The sequence below is a fragment of the Geotrypetes seraphini genome, chromosome 3 (genome assembly GCF_902459505.1).
Source record: "Geotrypetes seraphini chromosome 3, aGeoSer1.1, whole genome shotgun sequence".
NCBI classification, from domain to species: Eukaryota; Metazoa; Chordata; class Amphibia; order Gymnophiona; family Dermophiidae; genus Geotrypetes; species Geotrypetes seraphini.
In genome coordinates, this window is record NC_047086.1 from 247,300,274 (window position 1) to 247,327,942 (window position 27,669).

Consider the following 27,669-nt stretch of genomic DNA (forward strand, 5'->3'; position numbering starts at 1 on the left):
TGAATCTGCTATTGAATGAGAATATTGTTGAGATATTTTTTTGTGTGTCAGTCTTCTTGGTCTCCATGTGTTCATATTCATTTATATCTGTATTCTGCTCTTATTACTGGTTTGTAGACTTTACTAGAGATAACTGTTGCTAGGGAATGAAACAAAACAATTCACCTGGCTCTTTCACTGTTTCCTAAGCAATTTTATGCTGTTATGCTCTGTGAAGTATTTACATTTTCAAGCAATACTGCCATCTTGTGGGAGAAGTGAATATTGCATGATCTGAATGTCTACTGCTATGCCGATGACTTCTTTGTTCTAGTTAATCTTACCCATAAAATGAAATTGTTGTTATACTACTGGCTCTTTAGCTGTAAAATTGTAATTTTTGTAAAGGAAAAGACTTCAAGTGCTCTAGAGAGGTAGGATATAGAATTAGTCTTGCCTTAGCTCTGAACTATAGAACCATCACTAATCAAAAAAACCTTCCCTTAATATTTCTTTATAATTTTAGATGTATCTTCAAATAAATAGAACCACGGTAAGTTAACTTACTCTGGGTGATAAATACTCTAATCCAGGTGGCATATACTCAACAGAGCTTCCCTTTCACATTCGAAGCTTCATGAAGAGCTGGCTACCCGTTACCACCTGTTAATTTTTTTCATTTAAGATCACTAATTATTTTCCCACAGAATCATTATTGCTGCAGTATGGCTGGTTACCTGTCATGTCAGCGTCATGAGAAGTGAAAAACCTCTGAGTGGAAGACACAGTAGAGACCCATGAAAAGAACCACAACCTGCCCCTCCAGGTCACTTGGTCTACTGTCTCGCAAAGACTTAGGTCGACAATCCGCCGCATTGGTCATAAGATCATCTGATGCCTTACCAAAGAGATAGTGACCATTGAAATGTAGTCTACTCAAAGTAGCCAGTCCATTGTCTAATCCAGAGCATCCGATGGGCAGAAATGGAGAATGCAAAGACTTTGCTCAAGACCCTGAACACATCAGAAAGCATCCACTACATAATCCAGCCCCCAAATCAGCAACTGGGGATAGGTGCCCTCCTCTGTTGTAGGAGCCAGATGCAGGATAGTATGGCAGGTGCATGCTACAAAGGAAGCCACTGCCGCCGCCTTCAGCCCCAGTTCCAAAGCCTCAAACTGTTGATTTAAAACCAAATTAACCCTGCAGATTCTGTAGAGGTCTTCACTGTATTTGGTAACCTGCGCAGCCAAGGAATCTAAATTACACAGGACAAACAGCTCCTGAAAATCCGGAGCCAAACAAACATGGAAGCATGATGGCAGATAAAGGTCAAATGGCCCATCCAGTATGCCCAACCACAGCATCCATTATCTCCTCCTCTCACTAAGAGATCCCATGTGCCTATCCCACACTTCCCTGAATTCAGATACTGTCTTAGTTTCCACCACTTCTGCTGGGAGACTATTCCATGCATGTACCACCATTTCTGAAAAAAAGTATTTCATTACTCCTGAGTCTATCACCTCTTAACCTCTTTCTATGCCCTCTCACTTTGGAGTTTCCTTTCAATAGAAAGAGACTCGCCTTATTTGTATTTATGCCACATAGGCATTTAAAAGTCTCTATCATATATCTCCTCTCCAGCCCTTCCCCCAAAGTACACATATTGAGATCTTTAAGTCTGTCTCTGTATGCCCTATGACATAGACTATCAATTATTTCAATTGCCTTCCTCTGGACCAACTTCATCCTGTTAGTATCTTTTTGAAAGTGTGGTCTCCAGAATTGCACACAATATTCTAAATGAGGTCTCACCAGAGTCTTATACAGGGGCATCAATATCTGCTTTTTCCTACTGGCCATTCCTCTCCCTATGCACCCAAACATCTTTCTAGCTTGTTGCCGTTGCCTTTTCAACCTGTTTGGCCACCTTAAGATCATCACATACTATCACACACAAGTACCGCTCCTCTTTTATGCACAGAAGTTCTTCACTCCCTAAACTACCGTATTTTTCACTCTAGAAGACGCACCGGACCATAAGACGCACTCACCTGTAGAGGAGGAAATCACAAGAAAAAATTCCCACCACCCTGCCCCTGTACCCCCTCTGGTGGTCTTGTGGTAGGCCAGGATAGGGTCTTATAGAGCGAAAAACCAGTAGGCAGCTCCCCCCCCCCCCCCCCCGCGGTACCTTTTTAAAAATCTGTTGCTGAGGACCAAGCATCTGAGGCAGAGAAAAAAATGCAGTTTATTGTAATAAGTACAAGAAAGACTGCAGAGAGGGTGACCAGAATAATTACCCCCCCTGCCCACCCGCTGTATCTTTTTAAAACTTCCTGGTGGTCCAGTGTGTATCCCTCCCTCGCTAGATGGCTGTCGTCCTATTTCGCAGCCAGCATCGCACAGGTCAGGAGCATGGAGGTCAGGAACGAGCTTTCCACATTGCTGCCTAGGTCCATGCCACTTTATGAATGGCTGCCATCAGTTATCGTGAGTACCACGAGAACTGACGGCAGCCATTCAGAAAGTGGTGCGGGCCCAGGCAGTAACGTGGAAAGCTCACTCCTGACCTCCGCGTTCTTGACCTGTATACTGCTGGCTGTGAAATAGGATGACAGCCGTCTAGTGAGGGAGGGATACATGCTGGACCGCCAGGATGTTTTTAAAAACTACAGTGGCACGAGCAGGCAGGGCTGTTTTAAAACGTTACGCTGGCAGGGGGGGTGTTTCAAAACGGTACAGGAAGTAAAAAATTTGTATCTTCGCTCCATAAGACGCACCAACATTTCCACCCACTTCTGGATGGAAAAAAAGTGTGTCTTATGGAGTGAAAAATATGGTATACTGTTTCCTTGATTTTCTGCAGCCTAAATGTATAACCCTATATTTCTTAGCATTGAATCTTAGCTTCCAAATTTTAAATCATTCCTCAAGTTTCACTCGACCTTCATCAAGTTTTCAACACCATCAGGGGTGTTTACTCTATTGCAAATTTTGGTATCATCTGCAAAGAGGCAACTCACACCAATTGGCCCATCATCGATATCACTTACAAAAATGTTAAAAAGAACAGGCCCAAAAACAAAACCTTGAGGCCCACCACTGGTAACATCCCTTTCCTCAGAGCGATCTCTATTAACCATTACCCTCTTTTGCCTGTCACTGAACCAATTCCTGGCCCAGGCCATCACTTTGGAGCCCATACCAAGAATGCTCAATTTATTTGATGCCTTGGTGGAATACTGTCACATGCTTTGCTAAAATCTAAATACACCACATCTAGTGATCTCCCTCTATCCAATTCTCTGGTCACTCAGTCACAGAAATTGATCAGATTTGTCTGACAAGACCTGCTTATAGTGAATTCATGTTGCCTCGGGTCCTGTAATCCACTGGATTCCAGAAATTGCACTACTATCTGTTTTAAAAATGATTCCATTAATTTATTTACTACAGAAGTCAGACTTTCCCTACTTCTTCCTTACTTCCATTTTTGTGGAGAGGAACCACATCCGCCCTTCTCCAATTCTCTGGTACCACTGCCGACTCTAGAGACGCATTGAAAAGGTCAGCCAACGGAGTCACCAGAACTTCCCTAAGTTCCCTCAGTACCTTTGGATGTATACCATCTGGCTCCATCGCTTTATCCACCTTTAGTTTAGCGAGCTCCTCATGAATACAATCCTCTGAAAATTGATCAGGGTCTGCTATTTGCTTTTGTTTTCTGTAGCCCTGTTCCTAGCACTTCAGCTGTGAACTCAGAACATAAATAATTTTTAAGCAATTCATCCTTATAATTATCAGTTTCTACATAGTTCTTCACCTTTGAGTCTCATAATGCCACTTTTGCACTTCCTCCTATCACTAATATATCTAAAAAATATTTTGACCCTCGTTTTACCATGTCTGCTATTTCTTCTTCCATTTGCATCTTTGCTGTCCCGAATACTCGATTGGCCTCTCTTAACTTTCCAGATATTTTTGCTTGTCTTCTTTCTGTGATCTTTTTGTAGTTTATGAAATCTAACCTTGTTTTTCTTATCTTCTCAGCTACTATTTTTGAGAACCAAAGCAGCCTTCTTTTCCTGTTACTTTTATGCTATTTACTTTTCTTACAAAATGGTTTGTTCCCCTTACAATAGCTCCTTTCAGTTTTGCCCACTGCTCTATTCTTCCAAATGTTCCCATCCAGACAATTCTTTAACATAATTCCCCATCTGAACAAAATTTGTTTTGTTTTTTAAGTTTAGTACCTTCACCTTCAAAAGAACCCTCTCTACACCTGTCTTAATAATAAACCATACCGTGCAGATACAACTTAGCCATGGTCCTGGCAACCAGCAAGGGACCTTCTGGAGATTCCTAGTGCTCCGTAAGCATCATAATAATTTCTGGATATGAAGGATAGAAAGTGGTCTGAAGTTTGGAATCAAAGATTAGGTTCTTACCTGGATAGAATAGAATAGACTGCTTATTCCACATGCCCCCCAATGAACCCTACGTTCCTCCTCCCTAAATCTTCTGGCCATACCCTCACTGAGGCACATTAATACTATGCATTCATACATTTTTGCTATTACCGCTCTCTCCCTCTGGAATGCCATTCCGAACCACTTAAGAGAAGACAAGTCTAAACTAAAAACCTACCTGTTCAAAGACACTTTCAATGTCTAACCGTCCTGTTAAGGATGTTTTCTTTTAGAATTTGACTGGCCTACCTGCTACCTGTTCACTCTCCTAGTGTTCTTTCCACATGTACTCTCTTTATAAAGCAATGTAGCTCTACCAAATTTCCTCATGTTCCAGTATGTCCGTCTGTCCTGTCAAGTCATTGTACATCTAAACCCCACTGTACTTTGTACTTTTAAATATGTGTCTTTTTAATTTTTGAATGTACACCACCTTGAATTTAGAGTTGGAGGTATAACAAAATTTTAATAAACTTGATAATCTTGTTTCCGTCTCTCACCTAGTAAAGAAGCAAAGACATTATTTAAAAGTTTTTGCTCTACTTATGAGATATTTAATATGCATGCTCTCTCCTTAGAATTAAGTTCTTCCTCCTGATGAAGCTAGAATGAAACACGATCGGTGTTGAGGAAGCGAATAGGAAGAGACAGATGATTATTTCAATAACTTTTTCATTGGATTTGGAGAACTTTTTGTGTTTTGCTTTGGGATTATTTTTGAGTTTTTTAAATTACTTTTGGTGGACATTGAACTACACAACAGGGATAGGGAGTACATTAAATTTACCCAACAACAGAGAATTCATCTCACAGCACTCGCAGCCTTCTTTTGAAATCAGCGAAGAACTGCAAAATAAGTGATTGAATAATATATATCTTTTTTGCTGCTGTTTCCATAATGGTTTAGGAGGTAGGGAGGGTGCTATGATGTGAGTGTTTACATAATTTATCTCGCACTGCTGCCGGTGTAAAATGGTGTTTATTGACTGATCACTATTATCACTATTTTACTATAGTTAATTTGCTTTGTAATAATTGGATCCCATTAGCCACAAGGGTGTCACTTTAAGATCTTGAACTCCTCCCCTTCTGCAGTGGAGAACAGCTGTCTCTCCAGTTGTTACCAAAGCAATCAAATTCCACTGAAACAGAAGAAAAGATAAGGAGGGGAACGTGGAGCTTCTGTTCTTCTCTGTAACTTATGATAAAAGAACAATGATTAATAACAATTTAAAGTTGAACAAATTACACACACGAGTAGCTAGGAACCAACCTGCTAAGTGCAACTAGTAGGGGCTAGAGAAACTTTCCAAAGGGAAAGGGAATAGGGAACTCCTTGTTCCTGTAGCAATGTCTCTGCTGAATCTTAGATACAGTAGAAGAGACCCCCAAGTCAGACACTGACAACGCATGAGGCAGAAATCAGACAAATCAAAAGTCTGCACTGGGTGGGCCATATGGACTCCTGTGTATATTCAACAGAAACAAGATTATCCAGGTCAGAACCTAATCTTTTGTTGTTACATATACACAGGAATCCATACAAGAGTCCATACTATAGCTGACATACCAAACACTGTCAGACATCTAGGGCAGTGGTTTCCAACCCTGTCCTGGGGGACCCCCAGCCAGTCGGGTTTTCAAGATATCCCAAATGAATATGCATGAGAGATATTTGCATACCTGTCACTTCCATTATATGTAAATCTCTCTCATGCATATTCATTAGGGATATCTTGAAAACCCGACTGGCTGGGGGTCCCCCAGGACAGGATTGGGAACCACTGGTCTAGGGGACAGATGAGCCTGCCCACAGAATCAAGCACCCAAAAACAGCATCCTCTTGAGCTGCTACATCCACACGGTTCCGAAGGGTCACTGACACTAAGAGCCAGCATGGTATGAGGCAAAGATGCTTTCTTGGAAGGCTCCCTCTGAGGCAGAGCCCGCACATAAGAGGGCAGCGTAGTGCTTCCCCATCCTATTAAGTAGGCTTTCCATAAAAGACTGACAAATTCAGAAAAGCCTTATAGAAAAAAAAAGCCAAAACTGAACAGGGAGCTGCTGTCCACTGCAGAAGGGAAGGAGTTCAAGATCTTAAAGTGACACCCTTCTGCAAGTTTGAGGCTAATGGAAATAAACAGCTATAGTACAGACTCCTGTGTATATGTAACAGAACTGCTTATAACTGAACCCTCAGCAGTGGAGGTCTGTGGGGGCTCCAGCTTCAAGACCCTCAAGGACTCAACGAAGGCACACCTAATTAAATTTTTTAGAACAAAGATGGATTTTTGAATGTAAATTCAGTAACCCCTCAGGGATTAAATCTGGAACTAGACTGAATGACCATTATTTAGTTTTTCTAATCAGCACAAGGACTGGAAATTTGCCATTAGTTTAAAATCAGCTGATTGGTTGGGATTTAAATATTGAGAGAATAATGTCACTGCCATCTTCGTAAAATCTGGAGGCAAGGGTGACAATGACGACTGTGAAAGGTAGCCGATTATACTAATGTTAAGCTAAATATATCAAATGTGGAGAAATATGTAATTTATACATCTAAATTTTGTGTTTTGTTTTTTAAGTGGGCTCCTTGAAAAAGCGATAAGCAAAACATAGATTCTATGTCAAAGAATCTGCCCCTGCCTTTGGTTTTCAGATGAGTACTACCAAAAGAAAGAACTAATTATTTATAATAAATTATATAGTATTTTGAATGAGAAAGAATAAAAACATTATAAAATAGAAAAGTTAAGAATATATGAGCTAATGACCAATGAAGATGCTGATGCATTAGTTTATTGAAAAAAAGTTAAAATTTCTACAGCGGCACTGCTGAGGTCACTGCTCAAATATTTAATTATTTGAAGTGAATGTTTGAAATTTAGTGATTAGTGAAATACTTCAGGGACAAGATATAAGTGCGTTTGAGAATAATTGGCACACTGCCAAGTCCTCTCCTTGGTCCAGAGGCATCAAGGACTCCTGACCCGGAGCATCTGCCTGACAGCTCAGATGAGCCTAATGAGTCCATATCTATCCTCCAAAAATGAAGATTCTACTTTAGGGAGTGAGAGGATCGAATCAGACCCCCAATCATCCCTGTCTCTTTCCAATTGGACCTCTGGTTCGTGATGCTGAACTGCCAGGGATTAGCCATACTCTATGAGGGAAAACTCTCAAGTGAGCCAGCTAATGTGATATAGGCATCAAACATAACTCTGACAAAATCAGGGGTAAATCCCAGAACAGGAGAACCTGAGTTAACCTCCACGGACTACCCTTGTCTCCTCATGGACCCACAAACTTCTGTATGCCTGCGCTTCACAGATGATGTTGAGTCGCTGTACAAGGACTCCAGGCAAGGGGTTTTCCCCAAAACCCAAGTCACCTGCAACTCCATCACCCTAGAGGGACCAGAGAGGGCTATGCTCAATGCACCTGCCCCCCTCACATACTCCACAGGACAAGGAACAAGGACGCTCCTCAGATGGCCCTCCAGCACAAACATTGCATGAATCATGGGCAAAACAGTCTGAGTCCATATCTAATGATTTTAATCAAAATCGATGTGTTTCTGAGGAAAATAGAGGCTTTTAGAAATGTGTGCTGCTGGTACTATGCCTGTTTCATCTTAAACAGAAGCAGGAAGATGTTAGAAACATAGAAACATGATGGCAGATAAAAGCTAAATGGCCCATCTAGTCTGCCCATCCATAGTTACCATTATCGGAAATGTCGGAAGTGACCAGTGGAATGCCGCAGGGCTCGGTCTTGGGTCCGATACTGTTTAATATCTTTGTACGAGACCTGCCTCAGGGACTTCGAGGTAAAATTACATTATTTGCCGATGACGCTAAGCTATGCAACGTTATGGACAGTGCAACCGTGCCCGACACTATGAGGCAGGACCTACTTTTACTGGAACAATGGTCTAATACTTGGCAACTGAGTTTTAATGCCAAATAGTATAAGGTTATGCACCTTGGTAGCGGTAACCCATGCAAAACATACACCCTGAATGGTGAAAACTTAACAAGAATTGTCGCAGAACGGGACCTGGGTGTAATCATTAATGAAGATATGAAAATTGCCAATCAAGTGGAGAGAGCTTCAGCTAAGGCAAGACAAATGCTGAGTTGCATCCGAAGAAGTTTTGTCAGCTGAAAGCCTGAAGTTATAATGCTTTTGTACAGGTCCATGGTGAGACCTCATCTGGAGTACTGTGTTCAGTTTTGGAGGCCACATTATCAAAAGGATGTGAAGAGAATGGAATGGTTCAGCGAATGGCCACTAAGATAGTCTCAGGACTCAAGGATCTACCATATAAAGAACTGAATGACCAGGCTGCAGTTATATTCTCTCGAAGAACGCAGGGAGAGGGGAGACATGATAGAGACATTCAAATATCTTACAGGCCATACTGAGGTGGAATAAGATATCTTTTTCCCTACGGGTCCCATGGCAACAAGAGGGCATCCACTCAAACTCAAGGGTGGGAGACTTCATGGTGACATCAGGAAATACTTCTTCACCAAAAGGGTGGTTGATCACTGGAATGGTCTTCCATATCAGAGTACGATTTTGGGTTTCAAAATGGGATTAAATGATTTCCTGAAGGAAAAGGGGATTGAAGGGTATAGTTAGAGGGTTACCTACAGGATATTAAATAATTAGGGAATAGAATTGTTTTAGGTATAAGATCACTTATAGGTCGTGAACCTGGGGGGGGGCCGCCGTGGGAGCGGAATGCTGGGCATGATGGACCCATGATCTGACTCGGCAGAGGCCATGCTTATGTGCTTATGTCAGGTAGTTGAGGCCAGTAACGTGCTCGACTTCAAGGGACGATGGGATAAACATGTGGGTTTATTCCGGGGAAATGCTTAAGGGGAGGGTTCTTTTAGAGGGAGGGTTTTTTGAGTGGGCAGACTTGGGCCGACAGCCCTTTTCTGCTGTCATACTCTATGTTTCTGTAAGAGATCCCATGTAACTATCTCCATGCCTTCTTGACACAGACACAGTCTCAGTCTCCACCACTTCTTCCAAGAGACTGTTCCATGCATCTACCACCCTTTCTGTAAAAAAGTATTTCCTTAGATTACTCCTGAGACATTAGTGATTTCTATTCCGCCATTACCTTGTGGTTCAAGGCAGAATACATAAGAAGTTATCTGGACATTTCCAGAGGCATTACTGAGTGAAGTGGGTTGCTACAGGGGATTGAGTTGATTCTTGCAGTGTTAGTTTGGCTTTAAGGATTTCTTGAATAGCATGGTTTTTATTTCTTTTCTGAAAGTTTTGTAGTCTGGGGTCGTGATCAGTAAATTGGAGAGTTGATAGACTAGTTTTGCTGCTTGTGTGGCTAGAAGGCCATCGTACAGTGTTTTTTCATTTGACGTCTCTGATTGGAGGGTGCGTGAATGGTGTGTGGGTTCTCCTATATCTGGTAGTGGTAAGTTTGGATTAGGCGGTTGTTCAAGTAGGCTGGGGTGGCTCCATTAATGGTTTTAAATAGTAGACAGTAGAATTTGAATAGTATTTTTGCTTTTATTGGGAGCCAGTGTGATTCGAGGTATGCTGCTGTGATGTGGTCGTGTTTCCTCAGTGAATAGATAAGTCTCAGAGCTGTGTTTTGTACTGTTTGTAGTTGTTTTTCATGGTAGTGGGGCAGGGGAGATAGAGGACGTTGCAGTAGTCTAGAAGACCTAGGACTAGGGACTGAACCATGAGCTGGAATTGTTGTCTGTCGACAAATTTTTGAACTTGCCTTTGGTTTCTCATGACTGTGAATGATTTCTGTATTGTTTTGTTGATTTGTGGCTGCATGGTACAGCATCTATCATTATTCTCAGAAGTTTTAGAGTGGGTTGAATGGGATATGTGATAGAGTTTATTACTAGGTTTGTTATGGTTGGGGTTTTGTTATTTTCGAGGAGTATGAATTTTGTTTTGTCTGGATTCAGTTTGTTTGTGATCTTTCATCCATGTTGCTACTGTTTCTAGTGTTCTGTGTAGTGTGTCTGTCATGGAGGGTGTTGGTTGATCAAAAAGAAGGAGAATGGTGATGTTGTCTGCATAGCTATAGGAGGTTAAGCCTAATTTGTCTAGGCAGGTGCCGAGGGATGCAATGTAGAGGTTGAAGAGTGTTGGGGATAAAAGTGATCCTTGGAGTACGCCACAGGGGTTGGACAATGGTTCTGATTTTTCTTTGTCTTTATTCTGTATGTCATGGATTGTAGGAATTCTTGAAACCATGTGTGTACTTTACCTGCGATTCCTATTGAATCTAGTATTTGTAGTAGGATGTCATGGTCCACCAGGTCAAATGCTGCGGTGAGATCTAGTTGTATAATCAGCATTTTTCTGCCTGTGCTGAGGTGTTGTCTAGCTGTGTTCAGGAGGGATACTAGTAGTGTCTCTGTGCTGTAATTGGTTCTGAAACCAGACTGTGTAGAGTGGAGTAAGTTGTGGTTTCTAGGTAGTTGGTGAGGAGTTTAGCTACAAGGCTTTCCATTAGCTTGACATAAAGTGGTATTGAGGCTATGGGTCTGTAGTTTGATGGTTGATCTGTTGCTCCTTTAGGGTCTTTTAGGATTGGGGTGACAATGATTTCACTGAGGTCTTGCGGGAAAAGGCCGTCTGTGAGCATGGTTTGTATCCATTGTAAGAGGAGAACGCGGAATATAGTACTAGAGGTTTTTAACAGGCCTATCACCTCTTAACTTCATCCTATGTCCTCTTATTCCAGGGCTTCCTTTCACATGACTCGTGCACATTTACCCCACATAATTATTGAAACGTCTCTCAACAAATGTAGAAATAGCAATAAACTCATTCAGTACTTACAATGTTGCCAGCCAGTGGTGGGGTTTGCCACAAGAGAAAACCTTTGCTCAGAAATGGGGAGATAAAGCCTTAAGTACTTCTTTCAGATATGGCAATTACCATTGGTTTCAAGCCACTCATATCTTATCATGGGAAGTAAAAAAAACTCCACTTAGTAATGAAAGTTTCAAATAGGAGCCTAAGCCCACCACTGTGCACAGGGTTTTAGCAGAAAAATATTCCTTCTTTCCAGCATTGCCCATGAAAAGTAGTGAACCTCAACTATCAGCTCTCCGAGGCAACGCATCACTGGAGCAACCCATCATCGCTGGAATCAAGCCTCCGACAAGGCCCTTGTTTCACCGATAAATGGCTGCATCAGGGAAAATTTTCAAACTTCTACCAACGCACGACAAGATGGCATTGGTAGAAGTTTGAAAATTTCCCCTGATGCAGTCATTTATCGGCGAAACAAGGGCCTTATCAAAGAGCGAGGAAGGGTTGCTCCAGTGATGAGTTGTCTCAGAGAGCTGACAAATGAGGTTCACTACTTTTCACGGGCTAATCCTGGAAAGAAGGAATAGTCAACACCTTAAAGCTGAGTATTTTTCTCTACGTTTCCGAGTAATGGTTTTCTCTTGTGGCAAACCCCACTGCTGGCTGGCAATATTGTAAATATTTATTTAAACGTCTCTATCAAATCTCCCCTCTCCCGCCTTTCCTCTAAAGTATACATATTGAGATCTTTAAGTCTATCCCCATACACCTTATGACGAAGACCATGCACCATTTTAGTAGTCTTCCTCTGGACTGATTCCATCCTTTTTATATCTTTTTGAACATGCAGTCTCCAGAATTGTACATAATATTCTAAATGAGGTCTCACTAGAATCTTATACAGGGGTATCAATACCTCCTTTTTTCCTACTGGCCATACCTCATCCTTCTAGCTTTTGCCATCACCTTTTCAACTTGTTTGGCCACCTTAAGATCAACACATCGAATCCCACCCAAGTCCCACTCTTCTGTCATGCACATAAGTTCTTCACTCCCTAAACTATACCGTTCCTTTGGATTTTTGCAGCAGGCTCTATCAATTTCTTAGCATTAAATTTTAGCTGCCAAATTTCAGACCATTCTTCAAACTTCACTAGGTCTTTCTTCATGTTAATCATACCATCCAGGATGTCTGCTCTATTGCAGATTTTGGTATCATCCACAAAGAGGGAAATCTTACCTGACAGCTCTTCAGCAATATGGCTTATAAAAATGTTTAAAAGACCAAGAACAGAACCTTTATACACACCACTGGTAACATCCCTTTCTTCAGAGCGATCTCCATTGAGCACTACCCTCTGTCATCTTCCACTTAACCAGTTCTTGATCCAGCCAGGCATTTTGGGGCCCATCCCAAGAGCACTCAGTGTATTTATTAGATGTCTGTGTGTAACAGTGTCAAAAGCTTTACTAAAATCTAAATACACTACATCTAGCACATTTCCTTTACCCAATTATCTGGTCACCCATGGATTTTGGCTGCAGATTTAATTTTGGCTGGAACCAAAACTACCAGTTTTGGCTGACCTCTACCATAGGGCTATATGTGAGATATAAGCATACAACCCTGAAAAACTTTCCTCCCAAAAGATTCCAGAGCTCGAACATCCTTTCCCTGGATTTTGGAACTTCTGACTCTCTTGAGGGTGAAATTGAACACCCTAGAACAGTGGTCTCAAACTTGCGGCCCCCCAGGTACTATTTTGAGGCCCTCACTATGTTACCATTGTTCCGCTTCACTGCTGTAACCTCACGCAAGCGTTTTCCTGCGTCTGTACACGATTGTGAGGTGGAGTGGAGAGGACAATCGCATACAGACGCAGGAAAGCGCTTGCATGAGGTTACAGCAGTGCAGCGGGAAACATTCCAGAATGTAAGGTAACCATTGGAGGCAGTGCAGCTTGTGCATGTGTATGTAATCTCATGAACTCTAGCAAAATTTGGTACCTCTCCTGGAGGTGGCTGCTGAATGTAAGATGGCAGTTGTGTCCGGTGCTGGAGTAGGTGAGAGCTGAAGGCAGTTGCAGACGCGACCACCAGACACTTAAGGCACAAGTTTTTTAGGAACAAGTCGGATATCGATTCTCCCTTCTACAAAAAAGCCTAGAGAACTACACCAAAATTTTGTCCATTGCAGTACTAAACCACCAATTCCCAAATCCTGCAATCTCTCAATCAGTATCTGATACTTAACCATATCAAGCCGCAGAAATGTCCAGAAAAATCATCAAAAAGTTTCACCCCTATCCAAGCCTCTATAAATCATATTATTGATGACCTTCTTGTCCTCAGATAAGGGACTAGACAAATATGTTTTCTGTTCCATCATTCCAGTACCACAATAAGTTTGTACAAAAAAAAGAACTGATTTTAAACATGCTTGTCTTCCAAAATGACAACTTTCTATATTTTTTTAATTCAAATAATATTAATAGAAAAGAAAGAGTATTTTGCTCAGAAATAGTAAAAGATAAACAAAATCTTACAGGTAAACTACCTTTACTAGATTTTTCAGATGGCTTGACAGATGGGCCTCCATTTTTAACTTCAGGTGCTTTGTCGTCTTTAATTTGTGATTCCATCCCTGATGCTTGAGATTCACTGGATTCATCATCTTGTTTGAACTCTGTTACTATTTTCTTTAAGAACTCCCAAACTTTGCTTGTGTATTGTGGGCTGGAAGAGAAAAATTCCCTTAAATGAATTAATAGGTAAATAAATTCTAATCTGGACACTGAACTATATTCTTTGAGGGCATTTTTTGACCAGTTGCAAAGAAATTAGCACTCTCTGAATGTGCTCATTGTTTTCCCAAATGTTAATACTTCTTGTTAAGAGCCAGGAAAGATGCCTACTCTCTCCTACCTTTGGACCCTGTTCAAAATAGCATCGCCCTGTCACTGCCTGGTGCATCCTGAGATGCACTGGGCAGGGTCTACCATATAATAAGTTTTATTCTTATTTGGTCCTTAGGCTCCATCCAAGGATATACCAGGCAGGGGTAGGGCACTGCCATTTTAAAGAAGGCATGCCCAGTGCAGGACAGAGTAGGCATCCCTCCTGCCTCCTACCACAAGGTATGTGGAGGGGTCTGGGAGTGGGATTATACTAGATCACCAGGGCCAGTGGTGACTAGGGGACTGGGGGTCCACCAGGTCAGGATGGGTCAGTAGGCTAGCAAGATCACCAGGCCATTCTCTTGTGAGGAGGGGCTGGTAGGAGCCACCAGACTACTGGGGATTTTTGTTAGGTTTCAGGAGAAGGCTTAGGCATGCATTTGGGCAGGGTGGTCAGGTTGGTAGGAGAGAAGGGAAGCCATTAGACACCTCTTCTCTCAAACAACCTTCAATGCTGGCCTGGACCAAGTGTTAGTTGAAGTGGTGCTGAGTGAGGATCTGCTAAGGAGAAGAAACACTCCACTGAAATATCTTACCTGCTGGCATTCAAACATGGGAAAAGGTAAACTTGGACTACAAAAGGTTATTTCACTGTCCTTCTCTTTTACTTTTTTACTTCAGTACTCTGCTTTTTCAACAGTCAGTTTAGGCAACAGTGTAGCCTTTAGAATCTCTGTTAGGGTTTTATATAAAAAGTGTTTTAGTTTAGATTAGAATTTTAGGTTGCATTTCAGAGCATAAGATATTAGATTAGGGCACAGATAGCAGTTGAGGAAAGTCTCTGTTTAGTATTTGATTCCCTCCCAGCCTCCCCAAAGATCATCCAAAGGCTGATCTTCTGATTTTGAGATGGATTCTGACCTGTCTAAGTAAGTTGCTGGAGGCAAGGAAGGCATACAAAATGGCACAGACTGACACCTACCGGTAAGTCTATAATGGCTGGTGTATTTTCCAGTAAACTATCTGCATTTACAAGGAAATAAACTTTCAGCTGGACATTCAGACCTGAATACTGTCTATAGATGATACATCTTTCCTTGGCCAAAAGTCCAGGCTAAGCAGAATGGAAAAAGCTGACTCCAGTTGTATAAGAAAGACAAGAACAGGAAAAACTTCACCTTATATGGACAAGGAGGCCCATGAGAGCTGGGAAGGGGAATTAGGAACAGGACATGTCCAGGGTAAAGTTAATTATGTTTTACCAGATCAGATGATCCTCTAGTGACATTATAAAAAGTATAAAAAAATGTGGCCAGCGTACAGCCCTAGTTCGAGACATTTTTTTTAATACTGATAGATTGGCCGGTACTCTGTCATGTTGTAAATTTCTCTCCTGTGTGCTGTCTGATTATATGCTGAATGTTTCTTTATAATTATTTTATTCGCTGTTCATTTATACCTATAGCATTTTTATAATAAAATATCAGCATTATTCTAAGGCACATAGCATTTGGCATGGTCAATCTCTCTTAGACGAGAGGTCAGTGAAGGAGCATAGCAGCGGGTTCTATCAATTTATAGACTCATCAGCCAATTAGAAACAGGGCATTGTATTTGTACTTAAATTGTACTTTGGTAGGATTTTTTGTGCTTTTTCTTCTTTTTCATCAAGTGTGACTACTTCTGCAACCACAGTATGGCTGGGAAACATTGTGTCACCAAAGCTGTTGCTCAGGTTACAGCTTCTGACTGTGCAGACAGAAAATGTTAGGCAAGCAGAGGGAGTGGTTTCATGAGCAAGCTGTCTTTAGCTTGAATCCCTCATGAACATAAGAATTGTCGATGCTGGGTCAGACCAGTGGTCCATCATGCCCAGCAGTCCGCTCACACGGTGGCCCTTAGGTCAAAGACCAGTGCACTAACTGAGTCTAGCCTTATCTGCGTACATTCAGGTTCAGCAGGAACTTGTCTAACTTTGTCTTGAATCCCTGGAGGGTGTTTTCCCCTATAACAGCCTCCGGAAGAGCGTTCCAGTTTTCTACCACTCTCTGGGTGAAGAAGAACTTCCTTACGTTTGTACGGAATCTATCTCCTTTTAGCTTCAGAGAGTGCCCTCTCTTTCTCTCTACCATGGAGAGGGTGAACAACCTGTCTTTATCTATATTCCCTTCATTATCTTGAATGTTTCGATCATGTCTCCTCTCAGTCTCTTCTTTTCAAGGGAGAAAAGGCCCAGTTTCTCTAATCTCTCATTGTACGGCAACTACTCCAGCCCCTTAACCATTTTAGTCGCTCTTCTCTGGACCCTTTCAAGTAGTACGGTGTCCTTCTTCATGTACGGCGATCAGTACTGGACTCAGTATTCCAGGTGGGGGCGTAGAGATGGCAAGGCTGAGAAGCATCCGGAAGAATGAGGTACATCGATGAAATGCTTCATGAGGCATCAAAGATTTCCAGCAGTGGGAAAGAAGAGGCCGTGCTGAGGGAGGACAGGTGGAGTCAGATTACAGGACCCTGCAAAATTGACACCACCTGTTCTTGAACTGAAGAACCAGTATACAGCCCTGAAAGTGGAGGGAATGAGAGAATGCCAGGGAAAGGAAGGACCAAAACTTGAATTCCCCATGGATCCATGATCACTAGGAGGTGTAAAGTAGTGGTGGATAGTGATTCCTTTCTAAAGGGTACAGAGGCTTCCATCTGCAGACCAGACATGATGTCCCAGGAGGTATGTTGTCTGCCTGGTGCCATAAACCAAAATGTTACGGAGAGCTTGCCGAGACTCATCAAGCCTAATGACTATTATCCAATGCTGCTCATCCATGTTGGCATTAATAATATTGCTAAGTACCTCTCTGAATGTATCAAAAGTCATTTTGTGGCTCTAGGAGAGGAGGTGAAGCAGTTAAGTGTGCAAGTGGTATTCCCTGTTGAAGGTAAAGGCCAGGGCAGAGAAACTCACATCCTGGAAATGAATGCATGGCTACATGAATGGTACAATCAAGAGTGTTTCTGCTTCCTGGACCATGGGATGATTTCTCAAGGATTGCTGAGCACGGATGGTGTGCATCTATCAAAGAAGGGAAGAAGTATCTTCAGCAGTGGAATGGCTAACCTACTGAAGAGGGTTTTAAACAAGAATTGTTGGGGCAGGGTGATCAAAGCCTCCAGGTTAATATAAGCCCTCAGGCAAGTAAATTACTAAATACCTCTACACAAATGGGAAAATCTCCGCCTGGAACACCTCCATATCCAAATTCCTAGATACATTTGCCCCTGTAATCATCTTCATTATTCCTCCACGTAAGTAAAAAAAAACACCTTGGTTTACGTCTAATCTGGCCTTGATTAAAAAACAATTGAACTCCCTTGAGAGAAAATGGCGGCACAATAAATTTCAACAAATACAAGGAACACGCCAAATACTATAAATCAAAAATTAACAGCAAAAAAGGATCACTATTCCAAACAAATTAAAAAGGTGAAAAACACTGCCATGCTATATGCCATCATCAAATCACTCACATCAAAACAAAAAGAAACAAATATAACTGTTCATAACTACCTTCCTATCCAGTATCTCTATCCCCCCTCCACACCATCTCTCGTCTCCAACTTCTCTCCCTTTCTGTTCCTTCCCTCCCTCCAGCCCATTGTCCACCATCTCTCTCCCTCTCCTCCCATTATTTCTTCCCCGATCCCCCACCTTCAGTCCAGCATATGCATGACTCTTTGAACCTTCCTTCCCTCCCTCCGTGTTCTTCTACACCAGGGCCTGTCCCCGCTCCTCCCCCCCACCCCGAAGGTCTGCATGTTTTCCTCCTTCTTTTTAGCATCCTCTGGCTTCCCAGTCTCACCTTCAAAGCAGCCTGCAAGAGGATTGCCGGTCGGCTATAGTGAACCTAGCAGGCTGCTGTCAGCCTCTGCAGCACATTCCCTCGCGGGCCTGAGTTTGACACCTCTGCAGTAACTGGATAGAGGAAAAGTTTTTCAAGGGGCTTGTCTTGTCGAGCTGCCTTTTGCACAGGCTGAACCAGCCTGAAATCTCCTATCCCACCAGTCTGCACATGATTCTTCAGGGGGAACACAGACAGCACCTGCAAGATCTTCTGACCAGCACAGAGCCCAAAAACAGCCTGCGCTCATAAGCTTCAAATGAAACCAGGTGAGCAGACTCCCAGGGGACAAATCCCAAGCCAATCCACGTGTTAGGGCAGGTTGGCCAACAGATACCCTGCAGCAAGGGTTGCCTGCCCAGCAGAGACCTCAGAACCCTGAATCTGTAGCTGCTCCTAGGCAGACCTCTCCCAGGACTTTTGAGGAGCTCTAGAGCACCCAAAGCCTCGAAAAGGCAAATAATACCCGAAAATAATAAATATTAAGTAGAGCAGATGGAAAAGACACCTACTCCTCCCTTGCAGAAGGAAAAAAAACTGAGGAGAGAGATGGTAATTTCAAGTGATGCAGGGAGGTGGAATTGAAAATGTAAGATGATACCTTCTGCATCCCTCACAGGTGAAGATGTACTTATCCACAGGTACAAGACTTATGTGCTTTTTGCGCCGGAAATTATTTTTATCTGCCTTCATTTTGCTATGTTCCTATGTTTAGAAGCATACTTTTCCAACTTAGAGCAAATGGGGGCTTGTATGTTCCCAACTTTCAATTGTAGTATGAAGCAGCTCAGCTAATGTGGAGGTGCCAATGTAACTTGACCAAAAGTGGAGTGCAACTAGAGTAGTTCATCATTTAGAATGATCTACCTTTTCTCTTAAGATTGTGTTCTTATCAAATTTTTCCAAAAATATTTAAAGACTATATTTTTAAAAAAATTTAAATTAAAGAGTCTATGACTTTTTATGTATATTAATGTACACTAGTATATTTTGTTCTGTAAACCGCATCGTGCCCTATAACTTATAGGAATGATGCGATACAACAAGACAAAAGATTAAATTAGATTAAATCATGGGATCTGTTCCTTTGTGGGATATTCCTTGGAAGATCTTCAGCTCTGACCTTGGCATCCAATACACACCTAATCCCTTTTTGAAACTGACTTTAGAACTGTGGTATAAGGGAAGAATAGTTTTCAGAGTAGTCCAATAAGGTATGCTCAGGGGTTTGCTCCAGGTACACTAGAACCAATATATAAACTATGGGAATTAAAAGGATTGTGCAACTTAGGCCAGTTGCTGATTGAAGGTCAGGTAGTGGAATTTAAGGAATTGGGAGAGGAATATGGTATGGAACAGTGAAAAATTTTCAAATGTAGACAAATCAGTGATTTCCTTAGGTATAAAACTTGATGTGAATTATAGATGGAGGAAACTTTAATTGAAAAAGCAATGAACATGAGTAGTGGTAGAGGAGGGAGCCACTAGACTTTATCATGCCCTATTGTTGCAGAAGACTAAGCCTATAAAATGTACAGGCAGGCCTGAGTTACAGACGCTCGACTTAAGTACAACTCGTACTTAAGAATGTGGTTGTGGCTTCATTTGATTTCACTGAGCAATATTTCCAGTAGCATAGACTCCTACACTTCTCCTGCAGCAGATTCAGAAATGATGCATGGTCACATTAAGAACAGTGTGTGGTTGTGCATACTGTACCTTAGAGGGAACACTAGTAGGGACAGTTGGCCTTTTTGTCAGCTGAGAGCAGAAGTAAGCAGCAAGAATCTGAAAATCTACAAGTTCTGAATTACCGTATTTTCGCGGATATAACGCGCACCCGTGTAAAACGCGCACACGGGTATAGCGCGCAGAAATCACGATGATATGTACAAAAACTTTTGTATACCGCGCTCACGGGTATACCGCGCATGATGCCCGACGCTCCTTTCGCCCGCCCTGACTTTCCGTGCGCTGTCCCCCCTTGAAGTCCTGTCCCCCCTTGAAGGTCTGTCCCCATCCTGAAAGCCTGATGCCCCCCCCGACGTCCGATACATCCCCCCCCCAGCAGGACCACTCGCACCCCCACCCCGAAGGACCGCCGACTCCCCAACAATATCGGGCCAGGAGGGAGCCCAAACCCTCCTGGCCACGGCGACCCCCCTAACCCCACCCCGCACTACATTACGGGCAGGAGGGATCCCAGGCCCTCCTGCCCTCGACGCAAACCCCCTCCCCCCAACGACCGCCCCCCCAAGAACCTCCGACCGCCCCCCCAGCCGACCCGCGACCCCCCTGGCCGACCCCCACAACTCCCCCACCCCCCTTCCCTGGGCCCATGTGCCTCAGGCCGCGCCCCCAGGTGGGACCTAAGGCTCCAAGGCCTATTCTGATTGGCCCACGCGCCTTAGGCCCCACCAGTAGGCGGAGCTTTAGGACGGATGGGCCAATCCGGCCTCATTCCTTCGTTGGCTGCCTGCCGGACAGGCGGGTTTGGCTCCCGTCTGTCCGGCCAACTACCAAAGGTACGGGGAAGGGGGGTGGGGGGTCGTGGGGGTCGCCAGGGGGGTCGCGGGTCGGCTGGGGGGGCGGTCGGAGGTTCTTGGGGGGGGCGGTCGTTGGGGGGAGGGGTGTTTGCGTCGAGGGCAGGAGGGCCTGGGATCTCTCCTGCCCGTAATGTAGTGCGGGATGGGGTTAGGGGGTCGCCGTGGCCAGGAGGGTTTGGGCTCCCTTCTGGCCCGATATTGTCGGGAAGTCGGCGGTCCTTCGGGGTGGGGGTGCGAGTGGTCCTGCCGGGGGGGGGGATGTATCGGACGTCGGGGAGTCGGCCGGGCAAGAGGGCTTGGGCTCCCTCTTGCTCCGATCGTGGATGCGGGTGCGGGTGGGAGCGCGTGCGAGCGGTCGTTCGGGGTGGGGGTGCGAGCGGTCCTGCTGGGGGGGTGAATCGGGTGTCGGGCGGGGTGGGAACTATGTTTAAAAACTTTTGTATACCGCGCTCACGCATATAACGCGCGAGGGGTATGCGCGGTACGTAAAAACGCGTATAACGCGCGCGTTATATCCGCGAAAATACGGTACATACAAATCCGACTTAAGAACAGCTTTAAAAACGTAACTCGTTCTTAACTCGGGGGCTGCCTGTATCTCTGTGTGGGAAGGATACTGTGAAGTACCTTTGAGCATAAAGAGTGGGAGTGAATTTTAAAAAATTTTTTAAATGTCTCAGTGGCAAGTAAACTGATAGAGAATGGATATAATATGCTGTACCACTGGTATTATACACCTGTCCACTTGCAGCATATATATGGTACTGCTAGCGATCAATGTTGGCACTCATATGGCAAAAGAGGGACTTTCATACACATTTGGTGGACATGCCCTAAGGCTCAAAGTTACTGGGAAATTGTTTTTGCATTACTTATGGATATCTTGGTAACACCAGTGTATAAGAACTTAGCTTGTGATTTACTCAATATTGGTTCACAAGGCTTTCCAGTTACGCTTTAAAAGTTTATTGTGTGACCACAGCAAGCCATCTGGTATTAGTATCGGAAGAAGCTGGAGGTGCCTATTATTCATTAAGTTTTTGTAAAAATTGACTATACTGTACAGTACATATCGAATGTTCAAGCTCACAGCATTGCGGTAGCACAGTCTTCTGAATTTCGCTAAAGTATGGGACTCTTATGGTAAATAGAATAAGAGAGTGGAGGGTTCAGCAGTGTTCCTGAGTAGTTTGCAGTTCATGCCTGTTCTGGGGCTGCTATTGAACACTGGGCGGGAGAGAAAAGGGAAGTTTAGGGTTTTTTTATTTGGGTTCAGGAGTTCTTGTAAGCACTATACTGAAGAGTCATAGTTGTCAGTCTTACATTGCTAGCTGTCAGCATTTTCTGTTGGCCTACCAATGTCAGCAAAGGCCTAAGGGATATTATATTAAACAGATTTGATCTTGGGTATGTCAGTACAGATAACCCTTAGGGCTCCTGGTCATTCAGTCTCAAGAAAGACTTTAGAACAACCAATATTTAAGATTAACAAAGAACCCTGACAGAAGACTGGGAGGATCCACAGTTTCAACAGATATGCTAAGATCTGATGCTTAAGGAAAAGATTAGCCCCAGCTACCTATGGTCAATCAAGAGCCACTGTCACAGAGAGATACTGGAAACTACCCGAAACTCAAATCTATGAGGGACAGACCTGCCCCTGGTTTCTCTTTCTCTTCTCAAGCCTTTTCACACCTCATACACCTCTACCCATGCAGGCACACTCACAGCATTCAGATAAAACCTCTTGCCTGCTTTTTCCATACCCTTTTATCTTCTGTTCCCACACACAAATCTTCCCTCTCTTTTTCTCTGTGGACTCTGGCTTATCTCTGTCTGTCCCCTCTCTTCCCCACCAGCACCTCCACATCTCATCTTTTAAGAGACACAAAGGAAAACCTATCTTTTCTCTTATTCATAAAAGCACAAGAAGCAACTCCATAATAGAATATCTTTCTGTACATTAGTAACAAGCATATATTTGGTGTACCTTTCTTCTAAGCATTGCAGTTCTGTAATATTAAGCTTATTTCTGCACAATATATTCTTTATGCAACCAATATTGGCTATCATTGTCATTAATCTCGCTTCCTGCTGAACCTTTTTAAGGGTACTGAACCCAGGGCCATATCCTTACAATGATACACATTGTGTATATTTTTTAAAATCTTTATCAAAATTTTAATAAATAAAAGGTTGCAAAAAAAGACAAAGTAAAAAGAAGCATGCTTATCTATGTAACATTTTCAAATTAACTTGCATAAAAAGAATCTAAAGAGGACCAAAGGGTAATGAGGTGGTTGATTGATTTCTTGGCCTTCTATATTCCTAGCTTTTATTTTACTATTAGAAATACACATATTGAAACAATTAGATTAATAAGTGTATTTACCAGAGAGGAATGACTTCTGGTAACCATCCAGTGAGAGAATGCATAACTGTAAATTCGCCCAGTGCCAATCTCTCATATCCATTTGTGCTATAATAGAAAAATGAGCAATTATATTTAAAATATGAGCAAAGCATTGCAGTTGCTGTGTTAGTTTACTTGGATATGTGGAATAAAGATCATAAACAAATAAATTGTGGGTAATACTATATAACTAGCTCTTGAGAGTTATTGTCTCATATGATGAAGAGAAGATAGCTCTCAAAAGCTAGTCACAGATATATCACAGGTGCCAGCTCTGTGGGTGACTGAGCACCCCTAATATTTTTCCCTGAAGATCTGGAACAGCAAGCTCCATGTTTCAGAGATACAGAAAACACAGGAAGGAAGTCCTTCTGTATCTTAGTTACTGCTCCCACCTCCCCATTCAGACTGTTGGCATGAGTCTGTCCAATAGACTGCAAGGAAGGATGGAGTTTCTGTACCCTAGCAGCTGCCAATGTGCAAGGCACATTCAGCAGACTGACACTGAAACTGCCAAAGTAATATCTATAGCAGTAAAGTTAAAAATGACAGAGAGATATTGAGAAAGGGAGCAAGGAAGGGATGAAGGGACTGGAAAGGGGTAACTGATTAAGAGAGACAATGCTGCTCTGAAATCCTGGGAAATATTTATAAAGGGAAGAGAGGCTGGGTAATGGGGATAGATAAAGATAGTGGAGCTAAGGGGGAGGAGCAGAAAGAGAATGTGAGGGTATATGACTTCAAAAAAAGTCCCGTTTTCAGGGACAGCGTCCCGAAGCTGTGCGCGGGGACAATGGGATAGGCAATCGCTTCCTATCCCTCCCTGCCATGCAAAAAAACACTGGTGTTGTGCTTTAGGGCCATTTGGGTCCTCGCATTTCTCCCCACCCTCGCTGGATTTGCCGGCAGCAGCGTCATGCTCGCCCCCCCCCCACCCAGCCGAACCCCCACTGATCCTCCCATCTCTTCCTCCCATCGCGAGAAAACCACAAACCTCCTGGCTCCAGCAGCATCAGCAGCCGCAGTCGTCTAGGTGGAGATTGATGTCCCCAATAATTAGTAGTCTTTGGAATTTGAGGAAGGCATTTGTTATAGTCTCGAGGACGAGTTCAGAGGATTTGTTCTAAGGGGTGGGTGGGCGGTATAGAAGCAGGATACCCAGTGCATAGGGATGGAGTTCATCGTTGACAGAGGCTAGCATGTATTCTAGTGAGGTGTGGCTGCCTTTTTTGAGGAGCTGGACATCGAAGAATGATTTGTAGAGTAATGCCAGGCCACCTCCTTTACGGTTGGTTCTGGGGGAGAAGAGGCCATGGTAGCCGTGGGAGCAGAGTTAGTTTTGAGTAAATTGGTCATCTTTTGTGATCCATGATTCCGTGATGCATAGGAATCCAGGGTCAGAGTCCTCGAGTAGATCCTTTAAAATTTGGATCTTGTTGCATGCGGATCTGACATTGCAATAAAGTGTTGGGACTGGGGTAAGGGAGTCGGAGGCGAGGTTGGGGAGGTTGGCAGGGGGAATAGGCTTTAGAGAGGCAAGGTTGGTTCGTCTAGGGTTTTTTTGGGGGGGATGGTTTCTAGTGCGTATCAGAGTGGGGATCAGAAGCCAGAGTAGATATTACTGAGACTTGCAGAATTAAGGAGGTTGGGGGAGGGAGGTAGTAAGCAGAGTGTGGTGTTTTTATTTTTTTTTTTTCCATTATTTTTTATTTTCAAATCTTACATAAAGTGTACAAAATATTAAAATACAATTGATAAATATATATTATCACTTTTATATCTAATACATTATATATCTAAATTTGATTTTCCCCCTCTCCCTCCCCCCACCCTTTTATTACTTTAATATAATATTTTAAAATTTTACCAAAAGTATGCAACATGTTAGAATACAATTGATGAATATTCAATAACATTTTTATATCTAATACATTATGTTCTAAATAAATTTTATCCCCTCTCCCTCCCCCCACCCTTCTATTACTTTTCATTCATACATTATATATTGTATAATATTTTATAACATATTATTTAGAAATTATTTTCCTTACCCCCCCTCTATGTGTGTCATAAAAAAAAATCTTGAAATAAAGAAAAGAAGAAAAATCATATTATTTATTCATTACAGTATTTTGTCAATGTCAATGGCCCCCATATTTTTATGAATTTGATATATGTCCCTCTTTGTATTGCTATTGTTCTTTCCATTTTAAATATGTGTGGTGTTGAGCGAGGAGCAGAGTGGGAGGAGAAGGAGCCATGAGGGTGGCTTCATGGTGAGAGAATTTAAAATATAGACACAAAGGTTGGAAATTTGTTTAAGTTTTTGATAAAGATTTATGTGCTAGCTGGGCTGGATCGAGGATATTTTGCCCTTCTCCTCCAACCCTGTAGTCATCAGAATTAGTATGTTATTTTACTGGCAGGACATGAAAGAGAAGGGGATTGTGCCAGTATTTGATGCCACAGTCTTGAAAAAAATCTTTAAAATTGCTTCTCTATGGCAGCTCTGAAATGCAGATATCTATGATTGAGTCTCAAATTGAAATACAGAATAATACCATCTCCTTTTTTTCACAACAATAAAAGGGAAGATTAGGTTCTTACCTTGATAATCTTCTTTCTAGAAGAAAGGCATATTAATCCTGAACCAGTGGTTATTCACCTCTAATCACGAGTTGTGTATAAGGCATCATGTAAATTATTTTGGCTCTGCCTGCTGTATTTCTGGGCTATGCTGCAGCTCCTCAGTTTGTCGCAATCGCTACGTACCTTCATTCTGAGACTTTGGTTCAGGAAGGCATTTGTTTGATAATTTTTATTGCAATTTGTCCTAATCCTTATTTACCATGGACCCCTGAGAAAGGCATGTTGTCCGAAACACGGACCGTGTTGGGTCCCTAGGTTGGTAATAAGGTTGTATATTCACTGCAATTTCTTTGGTTTAATAAACCTTGCCTTCATCTTGTACATATCCTGCAGTTTGTGTTTTGTTTTTTGCTTGTTGCTTTATTGACTGCAGACTTTGTTGGATTTTCTTTTGTGCTGTTGCTCCTCAGCACTGTTGTACCACAGCACTATAAGAGAAGAAATAAAAAAGAAGGTGCATGGGGAATTCCCTGACAAAGTCAAATCTTCTCTGCTCTTAATGAATACAATCAAAGAATCCAATGTCAATAAGAACATAATATAGAATAAGATGGAACAGAACTATTCACCTACCTGAGTGCAACCGACACTAAAACTTATGTAGTTCTCACAATCTCTCAGTTGTGTTTTAGCAATAGAGAATAATCTGATCATTATTCAGACCTGGATGATAGGTGAAAGAGAAGCATCTAGAATACATATATGTCTGAGACAGCAAGCAGGTTCATTTAAAATCTGATGGGGTGGGAAAGGAGCCTTCAAGATTAATATGCCTTTCTACTAGAAAGAAGATCAAGGTAAGAAACTAATCTAGTGTGAAAGGTATATGAGTTTTGAACCAGTGGGATGTACAAAGCAGCCCCATGAATCTAGGGTGGGACAGATGAGCCTGCTGTTAGCACTAAGGACCCAAAGACAGCATTCTGTCATGCTTTCTATGTCCTCAGTGCCTCCTTCCTATGTAAATTTTTGTGAAACTATGGAAGGCGGACCACATAGCTGTCCTACAAATCTCAGGCAGAACTGCCTGGGACTTCACCCAGAAGAAGCCACATTCCTCATAGAGTGTGCCCTCAAAGAAATCGATGGTTGCTTCCCACACCCAATATAAGCTGAAGAAATAGTCATGCAGATCTTTCTTGAAATGGAAGCCTTAGAAGCCAGCTTCCCCAGGCGGCCAGGATTTGTCAGAACAAGAGATAATTAGAGAAATAAAAAAACACTTGCCACTTCAAGATAACAGAGAACTCTCTTAACATCCAGCAATGCCAGAACTTTGTTCTTTTTCTTCAAACCTGTGGTATGGAAAGTGGGTATCCAGATTTCCTAATTTATATGGAAGGCTGAAGCAATCTTTGGTAGAAAGGAAGTTACCGTGCAGAACGATACCCAGTATCCTTAAATCTGCAGAAAGGCATTCTGCACGACAGATACTGTAGTTCCAAGACCCTTTTCGTTGAGGCAATAGCTATTATGAAAACTGTCTTGACCGTAAGATCAATCAGTGACACCTCTTTTAACGACTCATACGAGGCCTTATTGAGGGCATGCAAAACAATGTTAATATTCCACATCGGGAATGGCTATCACACAGGAGGATGCAGCCGCAATGCTTCCTTCAAAAATCTGTCTGCATCAGGAAGAGAGGCCAAAGAAAACTTTCTCCACTCAAGCCCTAAAGCATGAGAGGGCCTGGCAATTGGTTCCCTCAAAGTACAGGTAGCAAATCTGTACTTTGAAGGAACCAACTGCCAGAACCTTCTTGAGCCTGTCCTGAAGGAATGCAAGGTCCACTGACATTAGAGCATTAAAGGGCTCCACATTCTGCTTAACACATCAGTGCTGCCACTTCTTCCAAGCCTTAGTATAGGCTGTAATAGCTGCCAGTTTCTTAGATCTTAGGAGGGTAGCTATTATCACCTCCGAGTAGCCCTTCCATGCCAAGGCCACATGATCAAGAGTCATGCCATAAGCCCAAAGCATTC

At 42.7% G+C, this 27,669-nt stretch overlaps 1 protein-coding gene across 4 annotated transcripts in view; it reads right to left on the reverse strand.

Annotated features, from left to right (window-relative positions):
• Positions 1-27,669, reverse strand: part of ADGB (androglobin) — a 633,675-nt gene that overhangs the window by 516,140 nt on the left and 89,866 nt on the right. For all 4 annotated transcript variants that reach the window (XM_033939743.1, XM_033939744.1, XM_033939742.1 and 1 more), the window contains 2 exons: positions 23,015-23,101; positions 13,841-14,019 (listed from right to left, as the gene is read on the reverse strand). In XM_033939743.1, coding sequence (XP_033795634.1) covers positions 13,841-14,019; positions 23,015-23,101 — 266 coding nt within the window. The remainder of the gene's footprint in view (positions 1-13,840; positions 14,020-23,014; positions 23,102-27,669) is intronic.